This window comes from Alosa pseudoharengus, unplaced genomic scaffold (genome assembly GCF_046254945.1).
Source record: "Alosa pseudoharengus isolate Yale_2024_CS ecotype anadromous, Long Island Sound unplaced genomic scaffold, YU_APseudo_1.1 YU_APseudo_1.1_scf_14, whole genome shotgun sequence".
In the NCBI taxonomy this organism is placed as follows: Eukaryota; Metazoa; Chordata; class Actinopteri; order Clupeiformes; family Clupeidae; genus Alosa; species Alosa pseudoharengus.
The window spans coordinates 5820914-5848848 of NW_027468609.1; the positions used below are offsets into that span (position 1 = coordinate 5820914).

Below are 27935 nucleotides of genomic sequence, written 5' to 3' on the forward strand. Positions count from 1 at the left end.
TCCCTCCTCCAAATGTGGCCAAGGCTATGGTGAGACATTGCAAGTGAACTATATGGTTCATTTATAAACCAGTTAATGTAATAATAAAGTCACTGTCATTAGCAAACATTTTATTTTATTGATGCTTTACTGTCCAAGTAATTTAGTGACTTCTTTCATTATGTTGGCTTTGAGTAACAGGTGATTTACTGGCCTGATTAAGTAGCCTAAGAGGTGGTTGAATAAAAACATTGTAATAAACAGAAGCAATAGTTTGAACCAATAATAACTTTATTTAAGACTTGTTCCCATAACATAAATACATTTTGTCAGCATTCATTCATTCAAAATATGCATTATACAGAGAACAGTGCCAAAAAATAACCTTTTCAGCGTTAATTTTTGCATAATGTTTTAATATATTCTATCATTGTCAAATTATGCATTTTTTTCCTCTCCAACCCAGACATGTCTTGAAAAAATATTTGGATTCACAGCACGACCAATTCTTAAGCTTGGGTGTCCTGTGTACAGCACTTGTGTATAAACTACATGGTAAGCAGTTATGCATTTCAAGTTTGCACAAGCAAGCATTCTGACTGCCAGAAGCTTCTATGAACAGTAAGGCTCTAGATTTCAGGCATGATCTGGATTGGGTGTGATATGGGCAGCGTTTAACAGTCTCTGAAATGGTCTTTACAAAACATACACACACACAAACAATCACACGGAACTAGGGGAGAGGAGACAAAGAAAGAGCAAGAGAGAGACATCTCTAGAGTTTCTATAAAGTAAGTGTGCAAAAGAGGCAGCAACCAATCAGATGCTTCAATATCACACAGACTTCTTTTCTGTACCAATGTTTACAATCTCCACCCCTTAAACACAGTCTTTTTTATTATTGTTATTTCAAACAGACCATCATGCATCACACCAACAGTTGAGACTAAATGGCAATGTAAACAGAGCTAGAAAAGCAAACTGTAGAAATGAATTGAGAAGGGAACATTTGCAGTAGGGGAGAACTAACTGGCTAAAAAAAACGATCAATGGTGGCATCCCATGGTTCTTAAATGCAAAAAGCAGGTCAGTGAAATGGAAGAAAAAACAAAAGTTGTGCTATTCTCCCCGAGATTTAAAATTTTTTTGAGTGTTCTCTAACTAAATAAGGCAAACTGCCACCCCTTTCATCCAATCTGTTTTTCAAATTTCAAACTGAGAGTGCAGTCAACTCTTTAAGGGTGCACTTACAAGGTATTCCTTTTATGTCAAGGGGGTGGCTTCGAGTCTAAATCCTCCCAGAAAAGTAGCACAAGTGTGCTTTCAAAAGCAGAGTGCTTCCAATTCCCTTTTAGTCTCCAATTTACTTACATAATAAAACAGCGTTCGGTCCAAGCATGCATACGTGTACACACACACACACACAACATTGGTTCCAAACAGCACAGAACAAGTTGATACATATCCAGTCACAAACTCCATCTTCAATCATTTGGATTCAGGATTTAATTTTTTTCTTTTTCTAAAGAAAAAAAAAACATTCAAGTCTATTCAAAGCAAATTACTTTTTATAAAGTGCTGAAGTGAACCCTCATTTCCTCATCTACACACTGGAGAATTGCAGGGTGGAGTTGACAACAAAGGGATATATAACTAGGCTATCATAAAATGGAAATAATAATAGCAAGGAACAAGGGTTGTGCTAGATTACAGTATCTTCAAATGCTTGGATTTGGGTAAAAGTTAAAGATGTTTCCTCTCTTCACTGAGGCATAGGGACAAATCCTTCAGTGTCAGAAGCTCAATTTGTGCTAGCAGCCTTCTATTTTTGCACCACAGTCCTCGTCCAGTAGTGCTTGAGCTTGACCACTTGTGCCCGACTGAGCTTGCTAATAAATTCCAGCGTGATTTAATGTATTTGCTTCAGATATGGTTTGTTTACGGTTAAATAAGGATCAAATATAACATGTTACAGTGATGAACTCCTCACAAACATACCACATGTTCTGCTAGAATGCACCCAAACTCCTCTTTCGCTGCAGATAGTACTTTTAATAAATATCTACATATAAAAATAAATTAAACATCACTTTTAACAGTCCTTACACAATTACTTGAGAAGACCATTAGATGTAAGACACTACAGGCTCTGGACCCCAACTGCTGTCTTCTTGTACACTAGGCAACAATCAACACATTTTGGTTATGTTGAGAAAGTGATCTCCATTAAAAAAAAAAATAATAATAAATAAAAATGGGAGTTAAGGAAAAGGAATTATTTTGAATAAATTATGTAATAATTTAATAACTCAATTTCAGATAAAAAAAAAAAAAAAAAGACGGACACAGAAAAAAGGAATAATAATAAAAAAAAAATCAGATATCTTCGATATGTGTAAGGACCATGGAAATCTTCGTCAAACTCTCCACACAGGTAGTCAGACACTGCCCCCCTGTGGGACAAAGCAAGTATTGAGACCGAACACTAGACACTGCCCTAGCTAAACAGCTAGGTCTTGCTTTCTCCCTCATAGATGCAGAAGTGCCTCAGCAGGCCACTATAGTGAGTAGAAAGGTAGCAAATCAGGCTACCAGACAACCTCTCTACACCACGGTCCTTAACAACACCTCTCTACACCATGGTCCTTAACAACACCTCTCTACACCATGGTCCTTACCAACACCTCTCTACACCATGGTCCTTAACAATACCTCTCTACACCATGGTCCTTAACAACACCTCTCTACACCATGGTCCTTAACAACACCTCTCTACACCATGGTCCTTAACAACACCTCTCTACACCATGGTCTTTAACAACACACACGGCTGGCACTGGGTTCACTACATAAAACTGAGGTCAACTTGTATCACTTTTTCAGGTACCTCTTCGAGATGGGTGGGCTGAAATAGGCAATCATTTACAAAATGTCAGACTTTTAGGATGTAGCAATGATAATAATAACAGCTAGCTAGCTAGTAGTGCTAACACTAATCGAAATAATACTTCTACTGTTACTACCGGTAATGTTGCAGTAATAATCACTGCGTAGATGGTCGGGAGAATGACTGGGTCATCCCTGTCCAGCTCACAGTGTGTCCATGCAGCAGCGTCCCCCCCCCCCACACTCCCCTTCTTCGTCCTTTCTACACCTGGTTGGTGTTGTGCTAAGACGTTTCTCCTTCTCTGCAGATCGCTCGGCTGAGGTTACGGGCTGGTCCAGGTGCAAGGGGCAGGTCCAAGTCTTGGCCCACTCCACCTCGTCCAGGGTCCACACTCTCTGCCCCAGGGTCCACACTCTCTGCCCCAGGGTCCACACACTCTGCCCGAGGGTCCAATCCCCGGTGTAGAGCACAGCAGTGCCCCGAGCCACCTCTTGGACAGCACCTCTGACGGAGCTTTCTACTCTGGAGTTTGTCCCAACCAAAATTCGAAACAAAAAATAAGCCTATTTTTTTTAAACAACAAAAAAGTTATCCTTCCCAGTCCGCTCTGCCTTGCGCTTATCGCGACTTAACCCCAAGTGTGATCTTGATGTTCTCGTACACCACATAGCTGATGCTGACCGCAGGGATGACCTTCATGAAGTTGGGGGCGAGGCCGCGGTACAGGCCGATGGGCCCCTCGGTGCGCACGATGTGCCTGAAGAGGCCGGACATGGTCATCTGAGGACCTCCTTCCTGGGTGGCTGGGGGGGGGGGGTATGAGGACTTTATTTATTTGCATAGAGTGAATACACAATGTGTGTGGGGGGGTATGAGGACTTTATTTATTTGCATAGAGTGAATACACAATGTGTATTTTTGATTGATTATGTCAGAGGATTAGGGTTGTGCAACTCAACATGTGGTTTATCTGTATTGACCGCTTATCTATAGTAAAACAGTCAGTCAGTCAACAGAATACACACACACACATACACGCACACACACACACATGCACACACACACACACACAGCTTACCCTGTGCTTGCATCACGCATCACACACACACACACACATAGGGCTTACCCTGTGCTTGCATGCGTGTCCGGACCAGGGCTAGCGGGTAGCTGGCCAGCTGGCCACATGTGCTGGACGTGGTCCCGCAGGCCAGCAGCACAAACACGCCCGGGTCGGCGCTGTCCGTGGCGTAGCGCTGTAGCCAGGAGTTCTTCAGAGTCTGCACACATGGAGGAGAGAAAATATCAACTCAAAGTTCAACCTTACTGACATTAGCACAGAGAGGGCTCAGAGTCGTACTCCTCGAGGGTCTATTAAAGGTTGTATCAGCGATTTCAGACCCAAAAAAGGGCCAAACATAAATGATCACATTCATCTAATCTTTCCTAACGATCCACTGGCTGTCTGCCCCATAAGCAGGCCGTCAAAAAAACGCGTCTCTGTAGGCAGCCTAGGCTCCGAGATCTGTACAAAAAATAATTGCTACTAACAAGGGTTGGCAACCCACTCACAGTAAAGTGTACCCACAAAATAAAGTGTTTCAACCAATAACCAACGAGATGCACGCTTAGGAGAGGGAGGGGGAGGGAGTAGCGAGCTAGCTCTCTGTTTTGTTTGAACATCAACAGAAGTGACGTATCCCCGCTATCGCTGATACAACCTTTAAAGGAGCTGCGAAAGCTCACAGAACAGTAACAGCATCGAGAACAACATGAGCAGAAAGCGCAAAAACATCCCCGTCAGATGGACAAAACCCAAAGGTCTTGTGTCATGGGGCAGGTAAGCGATTAGGCAGACTGTGGTAGAAAATGAATATCGACTGTACAAAGAGCAAGTGTTCTGTTATCATATCACATGAGTTGCATAAGTTAATGCAGATGAACGCACAATGCCCATTTTACACAATCGCTCCTCAGGTACCAGGTTAAGGAGGGGGACGAGGGGGGAGGGCTGTGTGTGTGTGTGTGTGTGACAACATGCTGAATAGCCCCTTTCAGTAGAGAGAGAGAATGAACAGGGGAGTGAAATGAGTGTGTGAGAGAAACCAGTGTGATGGGCAGGGAGAACAGAGCGAGAAAAGGCTGGCAGCGTCTCCCGCTCACCTCGTACACGGCCAGGTCAATGCCAGCGTAGGGGATGATGCCCAGCATGTTGGGAATGTAGCCCTTATAGAAGGCAGTCACGCCCTCCTTCTGGAAGATGTGCTTGGCACAGTCCGCAATGCCTGAGAACTGGCCCGTCCGCCGTAACGCCAGCCGGGTCTTCAGGACCTGAGGCACACACACACACAAGCTCTTTTTATCTTCTCACCTTCCACATGTCATTTACTTGGACGGTATGTATTTGATCTATTTGGTCATTTTCACTAGGTCAGTGCCAGTATTATTGTACAGTCTTGCTGCCTTTTCCCCCCAGATTTGAGAACAGTAAAGAAATGGAGAAGAAGAGATCCTTGTGTCTGGTCTGTGTACCACCCAGCTCCTCCTCACCTCCATGGGGTAGATGCTGCTCTGGGCAATGGCTCCAGCCAAAGAACCTGCCACAAACCTCTCCAAGATGCCTAGTGTCTCCTGGTTACTGCCAATCAACCGCTTGATCTGCCCGCCGAATAAGGGCAAAGAAGTTTCGTCAAAACTTACATCAGGTAGCCTATAGTAAAATTATAATTTTGTGACACTGACAGTAGAAATGTATACAAAGGTTATTTACTTATAAGGAACATAAAATGAGTGCGATTAGTAATTAGTGTGATTGCAATACCTGCTCATAGGCCATAAACTTAATCGCAGATTCTGGAGCAATCTTGATGACATTGATGCCGTTTCCTCGCCATAGCGACCGCATCCCGCCCTCCTTGATCATGTGTGTGAATCCCCCAGCAATGCAGATGTTGTTGCTACGGGAAGCGTGGACCTAGTCAACAAGAGATGCACAGACACAGCTGTTTAATAACAGCTCTGCGGTACATGCCAAGTCATGCTTTCTCTTAAAAAAAAGGGCCATTGTGAGACCACAACAGTGCACAGTGCAAAGCCTGTCCAGACCACATAATGACAGCTCATGTTTCCCTGATTCAGCACCTGCTATCAAATTACCTTGTGTAGGAATTACCTTGTGTAGGAACACTTGAGGCCTTTTCGATTGCACAGTTAAATGAATTATGAACAGTCAATGGGAAAGGATTCAAACAGACTGACTCCAAGAGATTGTTTTCTCTTTCATCTGAATTAGAATGAGCTGGGACTGTCTTTGAGGTGTGTCTGCAGGGAGCGGTTGTGATTGGCCAGTTAGACCGTCATTGCAGGGGTCGAAGGTTAACACACTCGTCTTATGTCTCCTCATCATCCTCTGATTCATTCAGAGCAGTTGGCCAATCTTTGTTGCTTCAATTGAAACCGATTTAAGAGGCAGCATAAAAAAGGCTCAAAGGGCATATTATGTAACTGTCTTTCCACGATAAAACGAGAACATCTACGAGAACATCTACTTCTATGGACTTTCATTGATCCAATTAGTTGCAAAGAAGAATGTTAATTGTCAAAGTTACAAATGAGATGCCACATTTAATTATCATTTAGCACATTATAAATTAGCAGTGGTGTACTTTAATTTAGCAGTTGGATTGTATCCACATTGACTTTACAGCATATATTATATTTAGGAATAAGAACATTGAACTTTAATGTAGATGCAAACTAAGTTCCTGTATTTCAACATCACCCTTGCAGCTTGGCACAGTAGTTGTATGAAAGCATTCTTGTGGGGTTGCAGGGTAGCCGTTACCTGCATAAGCACTTTAAGTCTGTCCAGAGGAGCCGTGCAGGTCCGAGACACAGCGCCTGCGCCACCTCCAGCCACCAGGTGTCGCCACCACATGCCTGTTGTCTTCTCCTCAGCTGTGAACTCATCAGGCACAATCAGACTCTCACCAACATCAAAGATCTACAAGGACAGAGAAGGGAGCATAAAGTTTAAAAGAGGTGTTTCAAAACATCTCACAAGTCTACATAAATATTTATCTTTCATGACAGTATTCCACTGGTCATAGGTACTTTAAGGGTAACCATTTCAAAGGGCACTTTCAAATGAAAAACAGGTGAGGTAGGGAGTAACATGCGTGGATAATTGAGTGAGAGGTGAAGTAGGCTACGTGAGGTGTGTGTGAGGTACGGAGTAACATGCGTAGATGACTATTTGGATGGGTGAGTGAATTGCTTTTACAGTGTGTCATAATGTTTCCATTCATAATGTTTCCATATCAAGAATTAATATTTCAATACAAAACATGTTAAATGTTGGCAAATTAGGCAATGCCACACTAGAATGCAGTAGGCTTACACTAGGATGGACAATTTTTACATAGGATTTTTTTCCCCCTAAAATTTCACAACGCACACCCTTTCATTCTAGCAGGTTAGGTGAAAAATAAATGTAGTTTAAATTTCAGGGAATTCCAACAAGTAGAAGTGGTCCCTCAGAGGCTTCAAAATTCCCAATGTACACACAACACAAACGAGCAGGGATAGGAGTAACAGGGGAACTATCATTTTAAACTTCCCATCATGGACGGCAGGGTCGTGGACCGCTCGGGGCTATATGTATATCTTTAAAACAGCTTCCTCGCTTCACTTAACATGAAGCCAGCACAAAAGGTGTCAGGGCTTGAATTTAAATAACATTACAGAACAAAAGTTCAGCCATGAATGATGACTTGCCAGTGTGACTAATGTATGGTGTGTCACGTTCTGTTTGAAGTCCATGATGAGGTCCTATGGAGTTGTGAATGAGAGACTAGGGTAATATGTCAGGTGTGTGAAGTTCACTAGGGGGGCAAAACTCCGACGCCTGCTGTAAATTCTGTACATTATGCAAGAAGCTGAACGAGACTGTTCCCACACGATAAGGCTTATCAGGAGGAAGGGAAACAAGCAGGGGGGTCTCCTATGTCTGTTCCACCCACTGGCCTGAGACCTCAACCCCGGCTACTGTAACTCTACGGGAGTAGGCCTGCTTCCAGTGTCAAGCTCACCTATTTGGTGACCTGCCAGAATAGCAGCTCACCAAGTGACATGCCTTTCTGGCAGGTCACCAAATAGGTGAGGCACACCTGACAGCAAAGATTCTAGAACAGAGCTCCGCTCTAGAATCTTTGCTTGACAGTATGACTGTCAACACAAGCATGGGCCCAAATGCAGATCATTTAAAACTTGGTGTTGACGGTCAAGCACAGCACTGAATTTTGGAGTGTAGAGAAGGTGAGGAGGAGATTGGGGTCATTTACAGAGATGACTGACCGGCTTGGTAAAAATGGAAACACAGATGAGATTATGTAAGAGTTCCCAAACAAACTCTAGGAATTGGTCAGCTGGAGAGTATCGGTTAAAGATTTAGTGGAAATCATTTGCAGCCAGTAGCTACTCTTCTGACTCTTACATTTATCGGAACGTCACATATTACCAACCGTCCTGTATTTCCAACCTCTTACGTGTATGTGTCACTTAATATTCATTTCTATACAAACCAAGACGGCGGATTCCTAAAGAAACGCAAGCACCCACACCCTACGTGTATCTAAATTAGCTATGTACCAAAAATTACATTTTACCGTGACTCGAAGAGCTGTTAATAGTGTTGTAAGGCTGCGTGTACAGATCCGCTTGGAGCTCCAGTGGAATTTTGATTTGCGATGAGAATTCTCAGGCCGTTGATGTGCCGTGAGAAAGGTTGGGAATAGGCCCAGGACTAAACTCTGAGCGTGGTAAACAAAATCGATCGATATTTCAGGCAGTAAAAGCCATGGTAAGAACCAAACTAAATTTTGAACCAAACTAGATATACACACCTATGGCTACTGAAAAATGTAAGGTTCATTTATCAAATGTTATTTTGAAGTTGATATCGTTGTTTTAGAATTTTCGAACGAAATGGTTGGTAATAAGCACATTTACGATATAATTCCTTTCTGCTTTATTTTGCAGCTACCGGTGCCTTCTCCATCCAACATCCCCAACTGTTAATCTTACCAAGAAAGATCTTGACACCTAGGTAAAGTTTTTTCATGTTAGTGATTCGTGTGTGTCTTGGTGGATTACCAACACGCAATGCTGCTCAGACAACTAAAAGACCATAACAGAATTAAGTGCTGATGGGAAGCAGGACACTTTTCTGTCTCCGTCTCCAGAGCTTGACGTCAGCCTGGTACCGGGGATCTGTCCCACAAGCTTTAAGTGGATCACTGACTTTGACCCTGTTCACCGTCATCAGGGAGTATTTTAGGTGTAAGAACTGAGAAGACTAATTACCGTAATGGCTTAAAAACAATGGCTGACTCATGTAGAGGTGTGTGTGTGTGTGTGTGTGTGTGTGTGTGTGTGTGTGTGTGTACTGATCTAGTCTCCGTACATAAGGTCAGTAGGGGCCATAAAGTTGCATATCAGACCAAGCCTATATACTCTGTGCTTCTACACTCTACAGTGATCACACACACACACACAACTTACCGTGGAGTGTTTCCAGTAGAGGATGATTTCTGGAATATTGTCAGCAGGATGGAGCAGGTGGTAATCCCTCCACTCATTCCAATCAATGGTCATCGTTCCGTTCTTGTCCATGCTAAAGAAAGAGAGGAGAACCTGTTAAAATTGAGTTTCCGCTGCACCTGATTTAAAGGGTAGAGCTTGCTTAACGTCTGTTGGCACATAACAAAAAAGGACTGTGCCAACAAGTGAACACCAGTCACAGAACCAGTCCTACATTTTTGTTCTTGGCCCATGACATATAATCAAATGCCACAACCCAAGAATACAGCGTGCAAATTAAGTGTGCTTTCTTTATTTTTTGTCTGAAAATCCAATCTCAAATTTTGTTGCATGGTGCATACCAATAAGAAATCAAATGGAAAACAGTTTAACACCGATATAAAAAAGAAGCCAAATGTAACCAAAGTGAAGGCAGGAGAAGTGACCGATCAGGAAAAGGAAAAACAGGTAAACAGGCAAGCCAGGCAGATAGACAGGAGGAGAGTGACCACTACTTACTACATAATAGGGGCCACCATATGGCCCCTCGTTATTCTGGTTTCAGCAACAGAGCGAGAGAGAGAGAGAGAGAGAAAGAGAGAGAGAGAGAGAAAAAAGATGGAAAGATGGAGACAAGGGAGCAGAGGAAGTGCATACAGACAGACAATTAAAACAAGACAGAACAGCACAACTAGCTACAGAATTCTGTGAATTCTCTGTGCAGTCCTAAATGTAAACTTAATCCCTGTCCCAGTGAAAGAGAATGTGTTAGCTCGATAGCAGTCCAGTTAAATTTCATGATTTTGGCTTCTCGTAGACAGTGTCATCATAACAGCACGATAAACAGAACAAAAATTAGAGTTAATAAATCCCTCTATGGTACACGTGGGGTAGGCTAAGGTAAGTGCAGGAATGAGGCCACTTGACCACAGGATTTCTCTGAGCCAGCAGACCGCTTGAGCTCCTGGCTCTGGACCTGGGACTTGCATGCTATCTGGAAACCCCAGCAAAATAGGAGCTTTCTGGGGGACTCACTGAGGGGAGTCAGGTTACGGAGTCAACCCTGGAATCTGACCTCTACTCAACACTGTCTGAGTCATCTGACAGGACATAGAGATGAGACGGGGAGGGATAGACAGAGAATGAGGGGAGGGAGAAAGAGTGTGTGAGTAAGAGAGAGGGAGAGCGTGAGAGAATAAGTGTTTCTGCTACAGTCAGGGTTCCCACTCTAAGTCAAATAGTCTAATAACCAGAGAAACACCAATTCTTTGTGAATATATATTTATATGAATGTATTTTGACAAGTAAATGTTAAACTGCTACAATAAAATTCCCTGACTTTGCCCCAAAAATTATAAGATTCCCTGACTTTCCAAAATTCCATGATATTCCAGAAATTCCATGACCCATGGGAACCCTGTCCATTGTCTACTGCTTACCCACAGAGCATCACCAAGAGTACTGTCTGGGGGTTTGCGCCTCACCTTTTGAGGATCTTCTCAGCTTGCTGCTCAGATATGTGCACCCCCAAGTCACGCAGTGACTGCATGATCTCCTGTGAGTCGATGCGACCTGCAATAGAGATCATCAAGAGAGAAAACGATTAAATGATATTCACGGTAAAAAGAACAGAGCACGAAAACATCCGCTTACAAAACAGTCTTCACCTACCGTCATTCTTCTTGTCCAGGCTCTTGAAGACAAGCCTGAGCTTTTTCTCGTGGTCTCGCAGGTAGTGGACAAACTCCTCGAAGTCTAGCTGCCCATCCAGGTCTTTGTCCCCTGCTTTGACGATTTTCTGAAGAGGAACAAGAAAACGGGAAGATGAAATCACAGCAGAGCAATAACTCAATGACTCACATTCATAAGACAAGCAAGCACTAATGCAACCTTGCCCACACACACACAAACTTAGAGAAAATCATCAGTGGACATGTAATGGACAAATAGAGCTACCAGTAGCCTATTGACATAGAGCCCACCAGCATATGGGGCTTGTTGACACAGGGCGGCCTTAAAGGGGCTATGCTAGACCCCATTATCAATGTTTGGACCAACTTGGTCACGTTCAGCCAAGCCAAAGAGCACAGCCTGTACGAGCCATTGAGCAGATCTGTTGAGTGGCCCCACCACCGCCAACTAGTCCCCTCAGATAAATCATTAACTCTCCGTTTCCGCAACTTCACCTAGTTGGCAGGCAGGTGTATTAGTTTGTCCAGCCAAGATGTTATCCATACGGTATAGATTTGAAGCCTATAAAGTTCGGAAAGGACATTCTATTTTTTTCCCCCCGACTAAATGTGCTAGTCGTGTCATTCTAGAAATCATGACATGAGTATGTGGATGCTCTCAGCTGAAGAAGCTTTGCAGCTGGGAGACCAGTTGAAGTAACTCTGACAGAACTGCTGGCCAGTTCACCTGACCCAAGCGCTGACAGATAAAGTTGGAAAGAGTTCTGTGCTCTCCAGTATCATTAGATGAAGGCCGTTACATATACAACTACACACAGTAGGAAAATTAGAGGTTAGGTTATTCTAGCGTGTTCATGTCAGCAGGAAAGTACGCCAATTTCTGAATAACATTTTTGATAAGGAGCAACAAATTCAACTAACAATGAAATGGCCTTTAGGTTATTTAGCCTGAATAAAAAAAATAAAATTAAGAAAAACACATAACAGTGTTCATGATTTAATTTCATTTTTGACTTTAAAAGACTGATAATACACCAGCTCGTCTGTTAAGAGGGTTATGCCACACAGGTATATCCTCCCACCCACCTCCGTCACCTGCCTTGTTATCCACAGTGGCTACACAGTGTCTCTAAAGACTTTTGGGTATCTCAGCTGGCACGAGGCATACAGCACGAGGCCAAGAGAGCCCCGATGCCCACCTAACAGGTGCCTGGCAGCAGTTAAAGATAGACGTCTTAATATCATAGCCAAACCACACGAAGACATCTAGAGACATACCTAAACTGGACACGCCACTGCTAACAGGCCTACATAGGCAAATGGGTCAAGCGAAAGTATTAACTTCAAATGCCATTGGGAAATATGTGAAAATATAAACGAAGCCTCTGCTTATATTATTAACACTGTAATTAGTGATAAGCCATAATCAGGTTACAATATCAACAGTCCAAAGAAGGTGAAGCAGTGAGCAGAGCAACCATGGGGTTGAACATTTTATTCAAACCAAAAAGAAAAAAGAATGGAACTCCCAACCCTGTCACTGATCTGAAGTCAACCCAAAGATCTAATTATTGAATGAGACGGTGCTAAAACAATGCGTGTCAAATGCACAGGAAAGGATTGCACCCCAGACGTGCCAAATACCTGGTTTAATCTGGATTAAATCAATAGGCTACCACTATAGGAAATGCCATGAATGGAGATCTCAGTTGTCACACACAGAACAACCTAGCCTACATTTTTCTAGAAGGATGCAAGATAATAATCAACGAATTTGTAAAATGCACGTAAAGATGATCAAATGAGAATAACCGCTAATTATTAGGTACCACTAATAGAAGGAAATGCCATGAATGGAGATCTCAGTTGTCACCCACAGAACAACCTAGCCTACATTTTTCTAGAAGGATGCAAGATAATAATCAATGAATGTGTAAAATGCACGTAAAGATGATCAAATGAGAATAGCCGCTAATTATTACTGCCAGGGTGCTCAATAGCAGCTATCTGTTGGTCCCGAAGAAAATTGACAATCTCCATATGCCCACCCGCCAAAACAAAATAATAGTATCTTTATACATGCGAAGCACTATAATTAAGTTATTTTGCTTGAGTCACATTTTAATTTCCTAAATCGCTCGTGTAATTGAAATGACCGAGTTATGTATTAAGTATCGCCATACCTTGCGCCACTTCCGATATGTAGACAATTCCTCCGATGGGAGAAACACACTTAGTTTGAAAAGGGACTTCAATTCTGATGGTAGTCCATTTGACTCAAAATATTCGAACGCAGTTTGATTCTGGCTTGGAACAGGCACGTAAAGGCACAGGCAGAGCATTTTAACACAAATATTTATAACGATGTAATAAATAAAATAAATACGTAGAAAAGACACCTCACTCCCAGTAGCAGCTCAGTCTAAAATACCGGCTACTTCTGACACATGACATAAAAGAATCCCGAGATCCCGTCCACACTGTCCACATAGGCAATCCGATTGGATTTAAAAAAGAGCCCGCCCGTTTGTGCACTTGAAGCCAGCCAATGGTGAGACGCTAAAAAAGTGGAGGGCTCGGGAAAGGCTCAGGCAGCCCCCCTTGCGAAAATGTCCTTTAAAAATTCTTAAGAGAATGTTGCAGCCGGTCTGACATTGAATTGTGAAAGAGCAGAGTATAATAGCAGAGAAGAAGACTATTAGCAATGATATTGGCATCAAACAGAAAATGTATGAAGGTCATTGTAAGACATTTCTGCTCGTGTGCATTTGTGCGCACACACAATATATATTTTTACACTGAAAAAGATACTGCATGGCTCAGGTGTGGACTACCAATCATCCTCAAAACATTACAATGAACACACCTGAAAATGTGACCTCATATACTATTAAGACAGATTGATTTGAAAGCACTATGCAACAATTCGCCACTTTTTGTTCCGTTAACACACATTTTCCTTCTGAAATCACACATTTGGTGTTATGATCTAAAAATTAAGAGCCTTGGCTTTCTACAAGACAATATATGGGATTTAGACTGATGATCCTACCAAAGCACACACAAATCCAATAACTTAATGTTACCTCTGCTTGGTAGTCCCTAGCCAGGATGACAGTAAATTAAAGTTCAAAATGACAGAACCATCATCTAACACAACAGACAGCTGTCAGTAATGTTGACAAACAATTCTGTCTACGTCTAGGTCAGCAAGAGGTGACCTTGGATGCTTGCAGCTGCCAAGTTATTTACAAATAAGCTACTCCACCATAGTCATGCTCTTCTTTGTCTGATAGTACCACTGTATACCATTTTGCAATAACACACTGTGGATAATGTATTTAGGTAATCATTTTGAGTGAATATGCAAAATATAAAAATATAAAAATACAGAATAAATCTAAAAACACTGTTGATGTATGTATTAGCTGACAGACGTAGGCCTTCACGGTATGCAGTAATTTAGACCGACTGACTGATTCATCAGCACCAGACACCATGTGTGGGAGTCCTTTGGCTCATTCTTAGTCACAGTTGTATCCCACGGTGTAAGAGTGCAGCAGTCACAGATCATATCTGTGTTCTTTTGGAGTGGAGCTTTCACTGCTGTGCTCCACCTGCTTGTTTCCAGCTCAGAGGCACCCAAAGTGCAACCACAGAAACTGGAGGTGCAGCACCACCTTTAGCACATGAAGCACACTGTAGCATCCACACGTGATGAATAAAACAGGATACTAGACCTACCTTTAAATAGCCCGTGTTGGACAGAACTAGCATCATAAGACAGAAACAAATGCACAAACAGAAAGACTGAAACACGCACATACCACATCATACACACACAGATCACACAGATCTGGTAACAAGCTGATGAGATGCACTGGTATCCAGTAGGATTCGTCCTAATACGTGCCTGCCAGCGGAATCACCCCCTTGCTCAGAGGACGCAGGTGTCATTCAAAACGTAAGGGGACCTGAGGGTGGGGATGGGGGGCTGTGAGGGTGTGAAGGTGTGTGTGCGTGCGGGGGTTACAGTAAAGTAAACGCAGCACCTGTGATTGTGTGTGACCAAAAGATGGACGCCGATGGAGGGTCCCCTTACGCTCAGCGGCTATTTGTGGACACGAGTCACAAGATGTGCGGGTTCCCATGCCACCTGCTGACCACTGCACTGACCCCCGGAGAAGCACTCACAGATTGGATGGCCCATGTTGCTGTTGTAAACGGATGTTAGAAGTGGGGACGGGGTGTGTGTATGTGTGTGTGTGTGTGTGTGTGTATGTGTGTGTGATTGGAAAAGTGAAAAACAACAGATGAGGGAGCAGCATATGTTTAATGCTGGATGAAAATCCTGTAAGGGCACATTTCTGCTTGATTTGGTTTTCTGTCTTTAAGTCAGGTGAGACAGAGGACACCCAAATCAAAGTATGCAGAGTATGCACTAACTGACTGTGTATCTGTGTATGGTTTTACCCCCCCCCCTTTATCTTTATCTAGTATACTTCTGATTATGGAAAATAAAAAATAAATAATTTAAAAAAAATCAACAAATCATTAATAGTCAAATAGTCATATCTCTGTTTTTCCCTCCCAAAAACCTGTTTTGTTGTATGTTGGCACGTGGCAAGACCATAAGAGGGGCTCTACAGGGTGTCCATTAACCACAGCAGTCCAGGGGCAAAACAACAGGCAGTCAGGTGTTACGTGGTGTACTGTGTGTGTGTTGGGGAGAGCGTGATGTTGGTAGTGATGAAAGGTAAAAGGGAAAACACATTCACACAGTGGGTAATATTTACCCACTAAGACAGATGTTGACAGGAAATAGGCCACTTCACACTATCGGCCTTTATCACACCTATTATATAAGACCCAGCTGAAGAGGCAAACATGTTTGTGTTGAAGATGGGCACAAAGGATAAAGGCCTATGTGGTGCCAGCAGGCAAAATGCCAACTAACCTACATCCTACTGAGACCTTTGAATTTCCCCTTGGGGATCAATAAAGTATCTATCTATCTATCTATCTATCTATCTATCTATCCCAAGAAAACAATCCAACAGGTGAACAGGCTACCATGTGATGAAGATGTGACTACATCGAAACGTTAGTCAAAGTTAATGATGTTTTGCACCTTTTAGTAAAGAATAAAGAAAATTAAGAAGACATCTGAGCTGCACTGGTGTCTCTCCTTCTCTCGAACAGGCTACCATGTTTCTGTGGACTTCATCCACAACGTGTGGGAAGCTGGCTGGAGGCTAGCATGTGAGCATTCAGCATTCATGAGGATGACCACATTATCTTTATGCATAACTTTACTTTTTTATCTTTGAGTAGGTGCATGACAGGTGCTATATAAAAAATGGACCAATGTTGGCCCCAGCAGTGGCGCGACTGGCTGGGGCACCTGCACCGTACGCCGGCGACCCGGGTTCGATTCCCGCCCGTGGTCCTTTCCGGATCCCACCCCAACTCTCTCTCCCACTCACTTCCTGTCAATCTCCACTATCCTATCTAATTAAAGGCATAAAAAGCCCCAAAAATAAAAAAATAAAAAAAATGGACCCAGATTTCATAAACCTCCCAAAAATATGCTTATTTTTTGAGAAACAAAGCCAAGATTACCCCAGCGTTAGCAGTCTGATCAAAACAACAGACTACTCAACAATAGCCTACTTACCACTTCTAAACAGCCTTCTGAGAATAATGGCCTGAAAGAGCCAGTAATCTGGCACAACGTATTGTTTTGGAAAGAGACACAGACATAGAACTCAGTCCATTTAGGTCAAATTCACCTGACGGACCCAATAGAAAGACCTCTATAGAAATACAAATCTAATCTAAAGACTGTCAATGTTGACTCACACTTTCCAACTCCACAAGGTAACTTTGACTAGTAACTTTATGACCGTCAATCACAAACACAAACACACACACATGAAGTGGCAAGTGGGCACACACTCCGCCTGATCTCGGTGTTCCGTTCTAGGACAATCCAGCACATGAACATTCCAACTCTACTTCAGTGCCTCCGACATCTACACTCCCAATGCTAGAGGCTGCCAGACAGGCCCCTAAAGCCTTGGCTGTATCGCCACAGTGGCCCACTGGGCTCTCTCCGCACTGCTTACTGTGCCCTAATCAGCTCCGTTCTAGTAGGTTGCTGTCCAGACTGCACCGCTACAAACTCAAGGTTACGGATGAACATTTCTGCAAATGTTATTCAGCCTGTGTTCCTTTACAGCGTCATGCAATGATGGATGTAAAAGACTGTAAAGTGGCAAAAGAGAATAACATGTAAATCAGGAAATGGAAAAGCCCAGAATGTACACAAACATTGACTCTAACGCTTCAGTGCTCACTGAATTATATGTAATAAAAATCTAGTATGACAATAGGTTCTTAGAAAAACATTGTTTATCTGGACTTCAACAATACTAACACAACAATTGAAAGATAGGTCAACCCAATATTATCATACAATTACCAGTATATCAATTCAAAACGATTTTAGCCAAACAGAGAGCCTTCAGATGCCCATGTCTTCCCTGGAAGAAAGGTTCAGACCAGACCCCTCACTAAAATCTGGATTAGTGTCCTTCATTCCACGGTTGCCAGAATTTAATGGGGGCAACTGTGTTGCCAGGCTCCCTGTGAACTCAATAGCCTTGGCATAATTGGCCCGGTTACATTCTAGCCAGTGCTGACCGGCTGCAGTACCTGAGGGAAGTTGGGTGGCGCCATCATGATGAGCACAGTGGCTCTCTTCCCTGCTGTCCCACTGGATGCCTCCTGACCACTGAGCACAGTGGCTCTCTTCCCTGCTGTCCCACTGGACGCCTCCTGACCACTGACCACAGTGGGGTCCTTCCGGTCACCATGCTTAAGCTCATCCTCCACCTTCCCAGAGTCCTTCTCGTCAGGCCGGCCCTCCCGCCCCGCTTGCTCAGAGGCGACGGGTTCACATTCCGCTGGGGACCCCGACCACCAGCGAGAGAGAGATGCCCAAACACTTCCCAGCATGCTCAGAGACACACACACTCCAAGTCCGTCGTTACCCACAGCAGAGATGGCTGTAGGTGTGTGACTTAAGTTGCTTTTGATGCTTTGATGAAAAGTCTCTGCTGCTGAGAGTTTTTGCGTATATGAATTAGGATATGTGTATGAGAGAGAGAGAAAGAGTGTGTGTGAGAGAGAGAAAGAGAGGGGGAGCGAGAAAGAGCAAGTAAGAGATATTGCGATATTTCTCAGTCATTCCATATGACAGAGACAAAACAAGTGTATATCTGCGTGTGTGTGAGACAGAGAGTATCTGGTGATGTAAAAAAGTGCTGAAACAGCTTCCGACGCTGAAGAGGGCAAATGAGGACGCGCTCCTCTGCCTGCAGCGTAGCGTGGGATCCCAGGCTGCGTCACCGTCACCGCACCGCACCACACCGCTCACCCTCTCCTCAGCCCGCCGCAGACACACAGCAACCCAGCAGCAGCCCCACCGCAGCCCTCGACCCTTTCAACACGGCACGCAGTCCTCCCGGTATGGCCCCAGAGCATGACCAGACCTCAGCGCGTTCAAGACAGTCTTCTTACGGCTCAGCGAAGCCAAGCCGTACATCCATTTTAGAGGAGTTAAGAAGAGCTGGGAGTGGGAACACTGCTGCGAAAGTAGTAGGAAGTACAAAGTAGGACGACACTATATCCAATTCGAAAAGACTTTTTTTCTGAGCTCAGGAAACAAACTCGGTGAAGCAAGACAATACAGCAGAGAATGCCAAATTCTACAAGGACATTTCAGTAAGATGCATTTTGACAAAGTCCTCTAAGCTCCCCTTCTGTCACTGCTGCCTGCGGTCTCCAGTCGGGGTGCGAGGGTCTGCGCGCTGCCCCACTGAGTGGAGGAGAAGTAAGGGTGATGCGGTAAAAAAGAGCCTCCTGAAAGCTGCATCCTCACTGCAGCTGTGGCTCAGCCAATCACAGGTGGCCACACTGACAGGTCCAGCCGGAGGGGTCCCACCAGCAGCCAACAGGAGGAGAGGATCATTCTTCCCTCTGACTGATTTCTTGCCATTCAGCAGCATGTGTGAGGGGGATGGTGGGTGCTCTGATTGGGAGGGGTTAAAGGCTCTCTCTCTCTCTCTCTCTAAAAGAAACCTGCTGAATATCTCTCTTCTGTTTTGCCAGCACTGGCAGAGGAAAACTTGCTGAATCTCTTTCTCCCTCCTTCTTTCTCTCTCTCTCTCTCTCTCTTTCTCCCTCCTCTCTCTCTCTCCTTCTCTCTCTCCCTCTTTCTCCCCCCTTCCCTCTCTCTCTCCCTCCTCTCTCTCTCTCTCTCCTTCTCTCTCTCCCTCTTTCTCCCTCCTTCCCTCTCTCTCTCCCTCCTTCCCTCTCTCTCTCCCTCCTCTCTCTCTCTCCTTCTCTCTCTCCCTCTTTCTCCCTCCTTCTCTCTCTCTTTCTCTCACTCCCTCCACTGTCTGCATCTTTTTTCCCCAGTCATTCCATCACCCTGTCAGCATCACCGTGGCAACCCCATCCAGCAACTCTCCGAGGAATAATTTCCTCAGACCACCTAAGCTTAATGGTCTTTCTTTCAATGCATTGAGCCACTCACTGAAAAGGAGCGATAGCTACCCCCCGGGGAACTCAACTGAACAGCAGTCAAGAGATGTTCTAAATCTTCATCTCAAACAACGACCATCTCTTTTTACTTTATTTCTCTCTCTCTCTCTCTCTCTCTCTCCCGATCTCTCCATCAGACTGAACTCTATGCAGAAGCTGTGATGTGTAACTGCATGCTATATGCCTTCTGCAAAGCTCAGCACTTCTGCCTATGGTTTGCTGACCAGCAGTGACTGCCAGCCATACAATTCATCTGACCCCCGACAGAACCACTTCCAGGGCTACAGTTAGTCTTGCAGCATGGAGTGAGATGCTCACAGACAGAGACATGCACATAAATTATTATAATTAACGCTTTGCTGCCGACCCATACAGACCATAAATAACTGGAATTAACTCCCGAGTTCTGAGAGTGAGGAGGAGGGTGTGTACGAATCACACATCTCACAGGCTCCGTCACTGCTGCCGTATGTATGGTATTACAACGCAGTCACTTGTGGAAAACTATTACAACCAGTTGTAACCACTCTATTAAAAACAGAAACATAGCACCCCCTGCTGCCCACAAGGAGAAACTCTAAAAGAAAGCAGAAAGTGTCAGCCCCGCAGTGTAAAAAAATGTGGAATTTGTTTTTACAAAATATTTCTTTCTGTCATTTGTAAAAACAGTCAACACATGAAAAGCCATGTGTAGTTTTTTTAGGTTGGGTTCCCACAATTTTGGCTGTCCACTATGCAGGCAAATGCTCCTGTGAGTGGCATTTACAGAGCCCTGATGACATCAAGTGACCGTGAGAATGTCCCTCTGGACGTCAGAGACTGGTACACAATTGGCATTCCCCAGTGTTAGACGATTTGAGATTGTAGAGAAAGCAAAGGAATTAACCTTTTTTAGCTTTGCAGTCAAAACATCAGCTAAGCCACTGATGACCTTATAGGCCGAGACAGTGGAATTGTTTAAAGTGGGCTGGCTCAAATTTGTTCATGTACTAGGCAATGTTCAGGTGAAACTCTGTATTTCACAATACTGATACTAAAGTTACTGACCATAAGAAAAACATCATGATGACCCTTTCCTATGTCCAACATAAGCCTATTAAGCAGACTGGCCAGGTTAGCAATTAGCATAAGAAATAGCTAGGTTTTGTTCACCCCGAGTCCCCTTGGATCCTTAATCCTGTTATTGCCGAGCAGAATCAAGTAGTGGTTGAACAGCCAAGGCTTCCAAACAAGTACACTACCTCTTAAAGAACTTAATGAACATTTATGTTGTTTCTACATGCTAGTTTATGAAATGTTAACCTGTAAGATCATATATGGTAGATGGACTGGCTTTCCATAAAGAACCTTAAGTCAACCTCATCTAATCCTCCTTAATCCACCTTTTCAGTCCGCAGTGATCCATCTCAAGCTTTCACTATGGTCCTATCTGTGTCCCTCTCTGACCCCATGAGTCGGACTGCTAGATACAGGAGCAACATGCATTGACTGCACTGAACTCAAGGAAATGCATTACATACACAGAGGCAGTTTAATGTGCTTAACATGGACCTACACAACGGTGAAGCATAGGAAATAAAAGTAAATAGAAGCATTAAAAGGGAAAACATGTTATAATAATTATAGAGTGCAACTGATCAAATGGAAGTGAATTTGAACAGTTAGTAAAAAGCATCTGTTGGTTGCATCAGTTTGGTCGTGGGTCTAGATTTGAAACTAGCAACAGTTGGAGCAGTCAAACTCACAATACAAATTAAAAAAACTATGGTAAAACAGGACACTTGCTTAATTTTCACACCCTCAGCAGTGCTTTTGAGGACATGCTGGCCAGGATTCAAAAACACAGAAAGGGAGTCTGGCTCTTCCCCCTAGAAAGCTCTGAAAAACAAAACCTTAAGCGAAGGGTTCCCAGGGTGCAATGAAAGAGAAAGCAGGCCTTGAGCTTCCAACAAAACTATACACCCAACCCCCCACCAACCCAACATCCCCTGATCACCTCAGAGAAACTCTGACTGAACTCAAGGGTCTGGAAAACAATCCCCCCCTTCTCTTGGGTCTGCCATGCTCCACAGCACAAGTACAGCTGAGGAGGAGGGACACTTAGCCCTCCTGTGCCTCGTCTGGGTAACAGAAATATCTGGAGGCTAGGCTACACCACGTGAGCCTGAGGCCACCAGACACTTCAGGCCTGTACGGCTGCCTTGCATCCCACTCAGTCTCTCCTCTGGGAGCTGCAGACGTGGAGAGGAGCACGTGCAGGCCCATTCATAAACAGGGCAGGGGCGACCTTATTAGCTGGGAGATTAGCCCCGCCTGACCAGGTCTCCTTGGGGTGGTCAGACTAGACAGGATATAACGTTAGTCTAGTTGTAAAAAGGGATTGCGAAAGAATGTGCAAACACACACACACTGATTTTTTTTATTATGTGAACAAACAAAAAAACATCTTAGAATCAAACAACCCCCAGTTAAAAAAAGACATTTCATTAAGTTAGTTCACAAGACCTCTCAACTGTCAGTGAGAACCGGCACAGTCATGAGACTCTCTGGCATCTGACCCATGCACATTTGTATGCAAATGCAGTCTCACATTTCCTTTCACGACTGTTCTAGTCTGAGCCCAAGTAAACAGACTCACCAACACCTGCCCTGTGACAACAGCACCACAGACCTCACTGGTGAAAAGTTAAATGCAAAAATCTCAATATGTGCCCAAGCTGCTAACTCATGGCTAATAAAAAGCATCACAAAACCTCAGGACATAAATATAGGCCTGCAAATCTGAGGAATGGCAACTAGAATGAGACTCGGCAAAGTCGCCAAGATGTCAAGCAATACTGTGTTTAAAGGAAATACCCAAATTCCTTCACAAATCCCTAGCACTTCACTCCTTCACTTGCAGACCTTTTTGAAGTCATAGAAAGAGGGTCATTAGGGACTGGGAGGGTGGTGGTGGTGGTGGTGGTGAGTACTCTACATTCCTGTGAGTCCCTCAGGCACGTTTGCAGAGAGTTTCGACTGGTTTCGGAGAACGTGTTTGAACTCACGTGGGCTAAGCGCTGGTGAGTCACATCTGGCAGTTGGGAACGCGCAGGCTTCACGAGGAATGAAAAAAAAAAAAAAACTTCACTTGTGGTTCACTTGGAGTTGTCTGGATGGCAGACACCACCCCTGAAATAGGCTATGTGAAGTGTGAGGTCTTCAGACACACAGAATCCTCTATTTGTATCATGAATACTGGGGAACTAAAAGGAAAGGAGAAGGAAAGAAGAACAGGGCTAGTTCTGTGGCTCTCTTGGTGGATGTGGCACTGGATGTGGATGTGGCACTGGGCAGATAGCCTGATATTTGCAAAGAGCTATTGAGGCTTTTGCAAATGATTTCTCTTGCAAATTAGGGGTTGAGTTACCAGTGAGGGAAAGCCTTTAAGTGGCAACGGAGCAAGATATTGCAGTGCTTTGTTTTATTACTTCCCTATCTGATTTTATGTGATAGGTGTGATAAAAAAAAAAAGACAAACTGAACCAGGCAGTGGTCAGTTTACCTAAGACAACTGGGCCTACACTACATCATTCAACTATATATATATATAGACAGCAGTGAGCAGTCAAATTCATCCGATCCAGTCCATCCAACTGGGACTTTCCATATTGTTCAAAAGGCTCGGACAAATCCTTGAACAAAAGCTGCCTTCATAGGGATGGCCTAGAGGCATGGCACTGTTCCATGGCCACCAAGACACAAGTCTTCACTAACCCCCATAGCACAAAAAATATTCTCAAAGAAGTGTGATAACATTAAGTGTAGCCTATATGATAGTGCAGTCCACCTTAATGCTGCATGACCACCTTTTCGTTTAATTCAACCCCTGTTTTGTTTGGATGCTGTTTTGTGTTCTTTGACAAAGAAAGAGAAGCACACAGCAAACTCTTTCATTCTCTAGGTCAGCTCAACATCAGGTTCACAATGGACAGTTTCCTGTGGCCAGCTCATATTTTAGCCAATGCCAACTAGGTTCATTCCACAGCCAAGTCATGTTCTTTCACTTTCTTTTAGAAGACAACCATGCACACAAACACACAAGATAGTCCAATCCAATTGTCTTAGGGGCTTCAATAGGTAGCTATAGGAGCAGACGAGCCACTAAACTATTACCTTCACTACGAAGCATTCTGCTTGGCCAGGCCACTCAAGATGAAACATGACCAGACAATGGCATAGTTACTCACACTAACTCTCTCTCTCACACACACACACACACACACACACACTCACGTTTCCCTCTCTCTCTCTCTGGCAAGGAAAGCACTACTGATCGGAGGTCTTGTGACTAGCATAGTACCCCTAGTGCAAAAGTAGGCCACATTCCTAGCTAACAGTATCCCCGGGTGAGTTCCTGGGCATTTCTGTGTCCTCATGTGTGTCTTGGCTCAATCATCACTGTTGAAATATGTATTGAATGCCAAGAACAACACAGTTGCCGAGTAGCACTTGTTTATTACATTTTAATAACAGCCTCCTCACCTAGATTTGTATCAGCCATCATCGATTTACTCCCCAATGCTCAATCATAAACTTTAACAGCTCCCAACTTTATTGGATTTCAGGAGAAGGAAACTGTTTTGCCATGACTGTGTCGAGGACAATTGTCTCATCATGGGATGCATATCGTGGTCAGGTCGTAATCTGGGTTTTTCCCAGTCGTTAAGTACACAGTTTGCCATCACTGGTCAACTGTTAGGAATCTATCCCTGCTTCAGAACCCCCCCTTGTGAGTCTGCTGTAGAGTTGTTTGGATTTATCTCCCGATTCTCTACTTAATTGTTCTTGCCCTCCAGCTGTCCTCTAGATCAGTGTCTACATGGGAGCTACATCCCAAACCAGATCGGTCTGTTCCTGGACAAACACCGATGTCATACCAAGGTTTGTATCTGACGTAGCTTAAGCATGCCACGCCTGGATTCTTCACAGTAATGTGTTCTGTTTTGGCTTGTCCCTTAATTGAGATAATTTCCCAAACATACGTATTTGGGCAATTTAAAAAGATAGCTACAAGCCAATGGCAAATGAAGAGGTGTGTGTGTGTGTGTGTGAGGGGGGGGGGCCTGTTCACTTCATGTAACTCTTATTAGCACTTCTGATAAGCAATACAACATTTCAATAAACATAGGCCTAATGTCTCAAGAACTTGAGGGGTTATGACCTCAAGCAAAAATGCAGCAAAAATGCTTACAAACTGTTGACAAATATCTTGACAAGTCTTAAACAAGCTGAGCATGTTGATTGTTTGTCCAGCTTGTTTAAACAACAATGTCAGTCTGTCTGTCTACATCAGAAAACAGACTAAAACAATCCCTAATCCCCATTGTAGAAAAAAAGCAATCCTTTTCAATCCCCAACACTAGATGTCTGATATCAAATATTTGATGTCAAATATTTAGTATGCCTAATGGATGCTTGTTGGACAACACTAAAATGTGTTTAAATCAGTTAATAACGTGTCTGTGTAAGGACCATAGTTTACAAACAAAGTTCCGAATTCCCTGAGTAAGGTAGACTGAGAGAAACATCTATCTGATCTCAGACTAGTTGTAAAGGTTGTAGGAATGTAAGGGTAGGCTATAACACTGCAGTTATTTCAAAATGTTCATCCTATCTGAGCCACTGCACATTACATCCAAATTCAATAGCCTATTGTTTATAGGCCTACTTTTCTGCAACATGCAGGGGTGTAAGCAAGGAGACGTTGTCTTATTATTAGCAACATAATCTTACAGTTGATAAACAACTCATAGGCTTATGGCCCTTGCCATTCTTGACGAGTTTATTGAAGGTAGAATTACTGGTTGTCAGCTTACTCACCATGAGCTCATGTTCAGTGCGATGGACTCCAAGCTTTTTTAGGCCAATAGTGAGATCATTCACACAAATGCCCCCATCCCTGTTAACATCCAGAATCTGGAACAGGACTTTCAGTCTGTGTTCTTGTTCGGGTCCGCCACAAACTGGACAATTGTGCATGGAGTCGCATAGTCCGTCACTTGACTCAGACATCAGACAGTCTCCGGTCACAGTTGGTGGCATCGTGGGTGTTCCGCCGCCTCCTCCTGGGTCAGAGCCCTGGTGAGTCTCGTCCGAACGACACTGACAGAAGACGCCACTCAACAAAGGAGAAACAAATGATCCTTGCTGATGCATCATGTAACTAGATAGGTCAAATGATAACCTAAACAAAGTCCAGACAACTCTAATGTCAGCTATACTTTTGCAGAATCAAAACGTGTCACACATGAGAACCCATATGTACGTTAACTCAGTGTCAACCCCGGTATGCTAACGGTAACGTTTAAGCCGCCCGGTAATTTCTCACGTCACGTGTCTCAAATGCCGGTTTCGATAAAGTTAACACCGATCCAAGCCTCTGACCGTCGCTGATAGTTAAGATTGTGTCATTTTAACCTGATTCATGATGTTTGTGTCTCTCACACACAAATCTATATTAGATCTCCTTCCGCCCGAACATAGTGATGAGGTGGATGCTGAGCCGTCCAAGTCAGCTGAGCTGTGCGGTCGGAAGCTAACGTTAGATGGTAATGCTACATATGCACTTACTCCAACAGTTACATTATCATTTCTGTTTTCTGTTCCAGTGAAAGGCAAGTTTCGACGTTCAATCCTCTGTTTTCGAGAAAAACACTGAATAATTCCGTTTGAATTGGCGGTAGATTTGACAGCTGATGAGACAAAAATGCCGGGTAGTAGTAGGACGGTCGTTCCGAAAAGGAAATGATTAACTGGAGACGAAAGCTGAGTGGAGGAGGAGTGAAGAGCTACAATTGATGGATGGCTTCAGCAGCCAATTAAATACGTATATGCACATTTTATTCTAAAACTGCACAGTCCCGCCCACAGCCAAAACGCGGTTAGGTGCCGGATGTAAGATTCCCATTCATTTGTCCCATTGACGTTTGGAAAAATCCGTATCTAAAGAGTTTTACAGCATGTCTTAGGCTAACCAGCTACGGCATAACTCATAAGCATACAACATATGATACGAGTGAAAAAACAAAGAGAAAATTAAAAAAAAGTCAAAGGTACAAGACTGTGTACATATTTTCATTTCCGAGCGAAGGAACTACTCATCTCTTTTTTTTTTTTTTTTTTTTTTTCAGAGGTCAGGTTCTTTGTTGTTGCCGTGAGTTTCAACAGCACGGGCAGTGGCCTGGCCCCCAGGGCAGAGCTTTTCACAGAAACAGAGCGCATGGAAGAGTGCAGCAAAATAACAATGAAGAACTAAGGCTTTCCTTCCCCTTCAGTACATTTTTTTCAGTATTTTCTCAGTTTTATTGCACAGGTATATATATTTATAGAAGAACAAACTACAACTTGTTTCCCCTTCATGAAATGCCAGGCTTGATTAAAATGCAACACATCATAGTGCATGTCTGAGTGGACGTTTTAATGCTTCTTGTAATAGAAAATGTGACGGGGGGGATTCACCTCACCCTTTCAGTCCAAACACACCCAAATATCACAACACACTGACATCGCCAGGCCACCACTCTGGGTTAGGGGTTTATATATTAGCATGTTATCAGACACTTTATAGACAAAATTTATGTAAGAGAGAGCTACCTTCCATTTGAGCTAATCAGCTATTCACTCCATACAAAACTCATCTTACATTCAGTTCTGTTTGGCAGTGAACGGGAACTACTCATCTCATAAACCATCCACTCCGCTAAACTCTAGGAACGCAACCACTAGATGGCGATGAGATTACTTTCCCTCCCGATTGATTCAGTTAATTAAAATGGCCATAAAAAGACCAAAATGACGTTTCGACGCTGGCTCTTAACACCCTTGTTAACTGCCCATGCACGATTTTTGTCAACTGCACCGATTGGAAAAGAGGGAATTCCTAACTCTCCTGGTGGTTCTGAACAACCTGACATTAGATTTGACCAGTTGCGCCGCTTCGTTTGAGTCGGAGGGAGTGCCTTCTTTTGTTTAGTCATTCATTAGACTACGTTGGGCGGGGCTCTGTAGGGAAATATAACTGTGCGGTCTGGAAATAAAGGGGAACACATGTTTCCCAGCAGAAAAGTCCTCGTGAACGCCACCTTATGTGGAAACAACAGCTGAGAAACTTGGGAAGTTTTGCTAACAGTTTCCCAGTTGTGGACTTTATT

General features: G+C 43.6%; 1 protein-coding gene across 2 annotated transcripts; it reads right to left on the reverse strand.

Moving 5' to 3' along the window:
• Positions 1 to 277: 277 nt before the first annotated feature.
• Positions 278 to 26502, reverse strand: slc25a25b (solute carrier family 25 member 25b). 2 transcript variants are annotated; one of them, XM_076283596.1, is made up of 10 exons: positions 25606 to 26502; positions 11114 to 11240; positions 10927 to 11014; positions 9425 to 9536; positions 6708 to 6866; positions 5685 to 5837; positions 5414 to 5521; positions 5027 to 5194; positions 3993 to 4143; positions 278 to 3669 (listed from the first exon to the last, which is right to left on the reverse strand). In XM_076283596.1, the coding sequence occupies exons 1-10, from the start codon at positions 25942 to 25944 to the stop codon at positions 3485 to 3487; spliced, it is 1590 nt and encodes a 529-aa protein (XP_076139711.1). In that variant the 5' UTR covers positions 25945 to 26502; the 3' UTR covers positions 278 to 3484. The 2 variants fall into 2 exon arrangements, with proteins under 2 accessions (XP_076139711.1, XP_076139712.1); XM_076283597.1 differs by lacking the exon at positions 25606 to 26502 and adding an exon at positions 13317 to 13475.
• Between the last annotated feature and the right edge of the window lie 1433 nt (positions 26503 to 27935).

What these genes read in the sequence shown, in the direction of transcription:
- slc25a25b (XM_076283596.1), bottom strand. Translation starts at nt 25,944, where the DNA reads ATGATGCATCAGCAAGGATCATTTGTTTCTCCTTTGTTGAGTGGCGTC. An exon ending in GCTGAGAAGATCCTCAAAAG is followed by an intron (nt 9,537 to 10,926) that starts GTGAGGCGCAAA and finishes CTCTTTCTTTAG; the next exon opens with CATGGACAAGAACGGAACGA. An exon ending in GACACGCATGCAAGCACAGG is followed by an intron (nt 3,670 to 3,992) that starts GTAAGCCCTATG and finishes CCCCCCCCCCAG; the next exon opens with CCACCCAGGAAGGAGGTCCT.